At 40.2% G+C, this 8078-nt stretch overlaps 1 protein-coding gene across 1 annotated transcript; it reads left to right on the plus strand.

The window, feature by feature from the left end:
* Nucleotides 1208-3098, plus strand: LOC109210659. Its single transcript, XM_019374115.1, has 3 exons — nt 1208-1928; nt 2134-2319; nt 2410-3098. Exons 1-3 carry the CDS (start codon nt 1590-1592, stop codon nt 2689-2691), a joined length of 807 nt encoding a protein of 268 aa, XP_019229660.1. The 5' UTR covers nt 1208-1589; the 3' UTR covers nt 2692-3098.

An 8078-nucleotide genomic window follows, 5' to 3' on the forward strand; every position in this document is an offset into this window, starting at 1 on the left:
AAAAATCTTTAAGTATCTAATTTAAAAGAAACTTACTGTTTGTATTCTATTTAATTTGAGATAAGATGATTTAGACTTTTATAAGTTAACTAGATTACCACTTTTTGTTAGTATAATTTTTGCTTTAGGAATAAGAATCAAAATAAGGACTACAATCAAACCTCTCAATTAAAACCGTATTTGTGCTAGCTAATTTTTTGTTGTTAGAGTGAAATGTTATTATAAAAAATATATATTATAATATAATATGAAAATTTAGTTTTAAAAAAGATTTAGGCGTTACAGTAAAGTATTGCCATAAATGATGATTGTTTTGGAGAAGTTCCACTGTACTCAATAAATTGTATGACCATAAGCATCTTGAGTTGCCTTAGGCAAGAGAAAAGCAGAAAGATATGATCCATGAGCACACTGCATCCTTCCACATGCTTTCTCTTTTTTATCAGTAAAAGAGAAAAAAGAAAAAAGAAAAATAAAATAAAAAAGAAATTATTGTTTCCCTTTTCTCAATTCACATGGTTTGAGTGTTAAAGGTGGATCCCACTCCACCGAACCGCCCATTTCCTTTACTTTTCCAACATAGACATTATTTCGCAATCAACGGCATAGTATATTAGAAAAATCTTCCATCAGTTTATTTCATTTAGCCGTATTTGGCTAGACCAAAATATTTCAGAAAGGAATCCTTTTAGTATATAGTAAAATTAATTATGAAATTTATGAATTTAAGTTTTACACAAATAACCGGATTCACTGTTTATTTTTCTAGCCATCTACATACATTATATATTGATTGTATTCATTTATCCACATATAATAAATAAATTATACATATATTACACCTTCATCGTTTTTTTTTTTTTAATTTAAATAATTGAATGAACGGCTATTTAGATTAATTTTTCTTTTAAAATATATCATGGCATGTTTATAGCGATAAGAACATATTATTAAAAGTAACAGAAAAAAGTTAAAATTAAAATATTACCAAATACTAAAAAAAATTATTTTTTTTATAAATGCAAAAAAGATGGAGTAAAATTTATCATAAAAAATGGAATAGAATAAAAGTTTACCATAAAACTTATGGTAAAGTTCAGTCCTCATAGTAGGAAAATCTAGAATGCGCGTGGTACTAGAGTTGTTGCCAACTCTAAAGCAGCTGTATTGATCAATGAGACTCTACGACTTCCACAATAATATTTGTTAGGCCTAATTTTTTATTTTCCACTATTATCCCGTCGGTGAGTAATACTTTTATTATTTAAAACAAAGAAGAATTATTTGGTTGCGTCAACCAAACAATGTACTTACATATTAAGGCAAGAAATCAGTAATCTCAATTCAGAGTAAAACCCAACTCACTATCTACACTCTAACATTTCTTTTCTTCTTTGATTCTAGCAAAAAACAAAAAAAAAAAAAAAAAAAAAAACGCGAATACTGATTCAGATGTAACCAGCAGCTTGGCACCATCATCGCCGGACCATAATCGGCGGCCGGTGTATTACGTTCAAAGTCCGTCACGTGATTCACACGATGGAGAGAAAACAACGACGTCGTTTCATTCAACTCCAGTTATCAGTCCTATGGGTTCTCCGCCTCACTCTCACTCCTCCGTCGGCCGTCACTCCCGTGAATCCTCTTCCAGCCGATTTTCTGGCTCACTCAAGCCTGGATCTCGGAAAATTTCTCCTAACGACGCCGCCGCAGCCGGCGGTAGAAACCACCGTAAAGGGCAGAAGCCGTGGAAGGAATGTGATGTTATTGAAGAAGAAGGCCTGCTTGAAGATGATCAGTACAGCAAACCTCTCCCTCGCCGTTGCTATTTTCTGGCATTTATTGTTGCCTTCTTTATCCTCTTCTCCTTCTTTGCTCTCGTCCTTTGGGGTGCTAGTCGTCCTCAGAAACCCAAAATTACCATGAGGGTAAGTCCTTCTATTTAATCACTCTATAAAAAAATTTCATTAATGTATATTGTTATTTTTGAACGAATTAATAAGGAATAGTATCACATAAACTGGAATAGATGGAAGGATTATCTTGTTTGTTTACTTGCTATTATTGTGTTTCTAAAAATAGGAAAGGTTGATGCTTGATTTGAAATGGGTATTTATTGGATTTTGATTTCAGAGCATAAAATTTGAGAGATTTGGAATTCAAGCTGGTTCTGATAACTCTGGAGTAGCAACCGATATGATCTCAATGAACGCAACAGTGAAATTCGTTTATCGTAACACTGCAACATTTTTTGGTGTACATGTCACCTCATCCCCTATTGATCTCTCATTTTCAGAGCTCATACTTGGCTCCGGAGCAGTAAGTCATTTAACTAGCTTTTTTACTTATAATTTGAGTTCCTCGGGCATCAAAATGAATGATTTTTTTTTTATTTCAATTATTTTTCAGATGAAGAAATTTCACCAATCAAGAAAGAGCCAAAGAGTTGTAGCTGTATCAGTAATAGGAAACAAAATTCCACTATATGGTAGTGGAGCAAGTTTAAGCACTCCAAAAGGGGCAACCACACAACCCGTGCCATTGAAATTGAACTTTAAGGTTCGATCAAGAGCTTATGTTTTGGGCCAATTAGTGAAGCCGAAATTCTACGAGACAATTGATTGTTTAGTCACTCTTAATACTCAGAAACTTAACGTTGCGATTCCATTAAAGAATTGTACATACAGTTGATTATTGAGCCTCTAGGTTTGGTAAAGTTTTGATATTTTTATCAATCTTTATTGTCAACAAGTACGTACATTGATAGCTATTGGAGCAGTTTGTGGTCTCTATCTTTACCCCACTTTGCCAACTTTCTCATGGAATATGGACAGGACAGGCTGGATTTGGCTAATGTCTTTGCTTGAATTGCTCAAATTTTCAACAACTATGCAAACAGCCGATACTGGGAAATGGACAGAGAAGGATGTGACAATTATTTATTTCTCATGTTAATTAATCTTGTTATTATAATATATACGATCTTGTCATGTTGTAGATTGATTTGTTTATTTGTTAGAAAGTTGAATTATCATTGTCATTATTAGTAAATTATTAATAGTGTTATACTACAAGTTATTACTGGTTTGTTGGGTTTCCCATGTTCTCAATGGAGTATAAGTTTTAATTTAAATCAATATTGGTGCTCCTATAACCATAATTCGATTGTGACAGCAGCATTGACATTCAATAGTTCACTTCTTTAATAAGGACAACACTTAATAAGAAAATCAAAGTGTACAAATTCACATAATTTATTTATGATGCTTTGTGTATATCCTTTTATTCTTTTTTCCAGAACTTGTAAGGAAGTATCAAGAAAGACGTACAACTGTTACGCTGATAAAAGGAAAATAAAAAAAGAAGGAACTGCTCTATTAGTCTATGCGCTGATATTAGCCTAACTCAAAGTTTTCAAACGAAATCGGATGGATTAAACACAACTTTGGCCCCACTCCTTTTAAGTAAGGATTGTCAAAATGTTACCTAGATGTTTTCCATCAACATTGCCAGAAATTAAAAAAATTGCGCCATATTGAAAGGGAAAGAGTAGTAGTCTTGCACCCGTTTGGCCAAAGATTTTGAGTACATTTTTAAAAAAAAAAAAAATGAAAATACTGTTTGTTCATGGATGATTAGTTTTTGAGAAAATTTTGAATCTTTTTGCACCAGGTTTTGGGTAATTTTTTTTTCATGTTCAAACATAATTCCAACTTTCAAAAATTATTTTTCAACTCAATTCAAAAACTCAGTTTTCAATTTTCAACAAAATCTATTTCCAAACACTAGCTAAATTGTTTTAAAATCATCATGCGCTTAAGCTAATAAAATGCAGGAGAAGACCGTGTTGGGGCGATAATAGAGTGTTTAAGCCAATTTATCTCTCAAGTTTGACCAAAGCCTAAGTACATCATTTTAATATCTCAAGTAACAAAAATCGTCCTTAATGTTTGAAATTTCGAACAAGTGTGATTTTTGGACATTATCAAAATGAGTTTAAACAGGGTAACTTTTTTTCATGACCATTGTTTTACAAAAAAGTGTTAAACCTTTTCTTAAAACAAATTAATAAGAAAATATGGGATAAATCCTAGCCAAGGATAATTAACTCTAGATCAAAGAATATTAAGTAGGAAAAATAGAATATTGTTTAGCTCATGAACTATTTAATATTAAAATATATCAAATGTATATGATGGGCTTACATTCTTGATGCTCCGTAATGTAAAATAAAAAACAAAAAGAAGGTGCACCATTAACGGCTACGGGATCTGTCTTTATTGATTCCATAATGATGATTACAAAGATCAGCAGCCAAGTTCTAAACCTTCTCTTGTTTAAAGAAAGATTCTCCAGTTCTTCTGTGTTAAGAGAAGAGGAAAAGTCCCTTTTTTCTCATTCTCTTACCTAGTATATATATATATATATATATATATATATATTCTCCTTTACCCAACGGTCCTTAGCCAGGATACCCTAATCTGCCAATCGCACTTTAGGTCGACCTCCCTAAGTGCCATGGCGTGTACTTCGCCATACGGGCTTTCTGATGGTTCGACCACGGCCGTGGCCGAGATGCTCGTCGTTATGGTGCCTTATGGATACAACCACGGCTTAATCAACCCCTCCCCGTTCCTTTTTGTTCCGATTCTCGTGTGGTCATTTTCGACCCATACAGTTAGTCCCTCCGCTTATTGAGGTCGTCCATGGGCGACCTCGATGGGCGGACCTTGTCAATAAGAAAACTTTTTGAGAAATCTGAGTGTTTTGGGCGATGGGCGAGCACCTCTTAGCGAGATGATGATGTGACGTTTCGAGTGTTTCGTCGGACCACTGTGTCAGTTTGAAATGACATTAAATTCATCAGGCGTCATTATGGCACACGTTCTCTATGCGTTGCATCGTTTCCCGTGCCCCTTTCGTTATTTTTTTAAAAAGGCGGCGCTTGGTTTCTCAAACCAGCATATTCATATCTCTATAAATAGGGAAAAGTTTCCCAATCGTTCACAAGACAATCTTTAGGCATTCTTTCTTCTTCATTTCTTCGTATTTCTTTTTCTACCAACAATCCTCGTGGTTGTTACCCTCCTTTCTTTACACCCCGACATGTACAGTCACCCAAAGCAATTACTAGTGCTTCTTTTAACCCTGATCGAGTCGTTGGTGCTCCGGTGCCAGAAATCGATATACCCCTACTCGAAGAGGTAATGGGTCTGGCGGAGGACGAGAGTTTTCCAACGGTAGATGAGGTGGTTCACTGCCCAAGGAAGGCAAGGACTCACTTCAATAACCCTGCTGGGGATGAGCCAAAACCTGTTCTTTTTACGATGGATGCCGCGGCACTTGCGACATTTAAAGCCAAATGGAGAATCCCTGAGCATATCGAACTCGTTCCAGTGGGTTCTAGCGTTGTGCTCATACATCGCCTAGGATACTGCGCGTTCTATGCATACCCTTTTATCATCGGATACACGCTTCCCCTCCCGTCTCTGGCGGCGGATTTCTGCCACTTCTACGAGGTGTGTCTGGCTCAGCTCTCCCCGTATATATACAAACTCTTCTTAATGCTCATCAAGTACGCGGAGCTGGCCGATCGAGGGGTTTCTCTTCTACACCTGCTTCACCTCTTCGTCCCCAACTTTCATAGGGGCACCATGCTACATCTTCGTCACCGAGGCACTAAGGGCCTGGTGGTAAAGATGGACGACAAGACCAACCGCCGCTTCTGGGAGAACTACTTCAATGTTCGCACGGAGCACGTGATGTCTAACCCCGCCGGGTTCCCTGAGACGTGGAATTTCGCCCGTAAGCCTTTCTTTTCATCTAATTTTTTTTTAAAAAAAATATTTGTTGGTTGTTTTCCTCTAGTGATCTCGTTGAGTATTTTTATTTTTGCAGCCGAGAGACTACCCTCTCCGCAAGTTGCTGATATTCGCGGGTGGGTAAGCTCAGTTCTGCCCCATACGATGGGGATTCACGAATGGGCACCCTTCCATGAAAGGTTTGGGCGCAAACCTTCCGCCCGTAAGTCGCCTTGTCTCGGCCTTAGTTATCTTATGCTTTGCTCTGTATTTTTCTTTGCCTTACAATTTCATTTGGTCGAATCTTTCATTGGCAGGTCGGAGTGGGGCGAGAAGGTCGAGGGCTCCCGCCCTTGCTTTCCATCAGTCGGCCTTTTCTGCCAGGCCCGTGCTAGTGGCAAATGCGGATGAGGGCATTCAGAATCTGTCTATTCCACAGATCGCGTCCGCGTCCAGATCTGGTTATTCAGATCCTGCTCCTCGATTAGACACTCTGGTCCTTACGGTTCGTTTGGCGGTCAAACTTTCTCATGGTGATGGCGAAGAGGCCCCGTCAAAGAGGCGTAATATAATATCGGAGGGGACGTTTTTGATCAAAGCGCCCTCGGGGGTGATCCTATTTTGGCGGTGTCTAAAGCTGGCGGTGATACCAGCCTGGGCATGGAGGCGATGCCCGTTTCAGGTGTGGAAAGAGCTGTCGTGGTAGGGGGCAGAGTTCGGAGGCCGCCACGATTGTTTCGAGTGGTCCATCGACGTCGCGGCAGGCCCGTACCCCCTCTTCGGCTAATATGAGGTTGAAGGGTGTGGTGGTAGATGTTATGAATCAGACTCTGACATTGATCCTGGGGATATGAGGATGTTCGAGGAAGGTTTTACCAGGGTCGATGTGAGGGCAGGAGGCCCTTCCCGTCCCGTCAGACTTTAACCTGTTGGAGGACACGGTGGACTTGGTGCCCCAATTTGACCTTCTATGCTCTGCCGCTGAAAGCAGGTCTCTCCAAGTGATTAGCGATGCCGATTTGTCGCGCGGTGTGGCTGGGATGGCCTTGAAGGTGAGTTTTCTTTCGCTATTTTCTTTGTTTTGTGCCCTTTGCTTTCGTAGATTCTTTTTTTTTAGACTTACATGTGAAAGTGCTTGTCTGGCTGAGACGCGGGTCGATGTCTTTTAGAAGATGACCATGAAGTATCGCCGGTATTGTAACAGGTGTTGTGAGATGCATGCGCAGCTTAGGGCGGGCGGTAATACTCGATCCCTCAGGGAGAAGTTGGAGAAGAAGGACGAGGATCTGGTGTCGGTTTGTCCGCAAAAGTAGCGAGCTTGGGGGGCTGCTTAGGGTTAAAAATGAGGAGCTCGAGGTGGGCAAAAGGGTTGCGGCGGAATGCGAGGACCTTCAGGCGAATGTGTTGTCTTTGCGAGCCGAGCTCGAGCTGAATGCCACTAGAGTTGCCAGTCTAAGTGTAGAGTGGACAGAGAAGGTGGCCGAATTAGAGAGGGCCGAGGGAATCCGAGCGACGACCTTGGCGAGGGCAGCGGCGCTGGAAGACACTATCTGCGTCCTCGGGTCTGAGCGGGAGGCCGAGAGGGAGATGACCGCACTGAGGGAGGCGAGTCTCGAGGAGCGGATCGGTGTTCTCGAGCGGGATGCCTCGAACCTGGGAGATCAAATTGTGGCTCTTGAGGCCGAGAAGGCAGAGTTGTCGGCTCAGGCCCCCCCTCAAGAATCTACCTATGTTGTTGTTCCTTGCCCTTTGTATGAGATTTGGGTCCACGCTGAGGCCCAACGAGATATATACAAGGACTTGTGGGCGAAGGGGAGTGTTCCTGAGGCCGTTTTCGAAGATGCTCGTGCGAAAGCGCGCGAGGCTCGTATGCCTGCGGTTATGACCCCTCGTCATCGGAGGCCGGTGGGAATGCCGAGATCGAAGATGGGCTCTCTTCTAATGATGACAGTGGAGGAGGCGATGGTGGAGATGAGGCCAAGTGTAGTTTTGTAGCGTTCGTACTTAGTTTTATTTTTGTTCTTTTCTTTGGTGTTGTTTGTCGTTTGTTTTGAACGTTCTTTTTTTATTTTGGGGGCCTGTTTCGGTCCTTTGTAAGGCGTTGTCGCGCGTGTACATTCTCTAAATAAGATTGTTGTTTTGTCTCTGGTTGTCTGTTCCTGGCTTTTTTTTTCTTTTCTTCCAAAAAAAAGGTCTTCGGATTTTCTCGTGATGAGTCCCAGGCTTTTCAATTGAGAATTTGAATTTTAGCTTATCGGTTCGAGCGAAGTCAAACTT

This window comes from Nicotiana attenuata, chromosome 2, assembly GCF_001879085.1.
Source record: "Nicotiana attenuata strain UT chromosome 2, NIATTr2, whole genome shotgun sequence".
In the NCBI taxonomy this organism is placed as follows: domain Eukaryota; kingdom Viridiplantae; phylum Streptophyta; class Magnoliopsida; order Solanales; family Solanaceae; genus Nicotiana; species Nicotiana attenuata.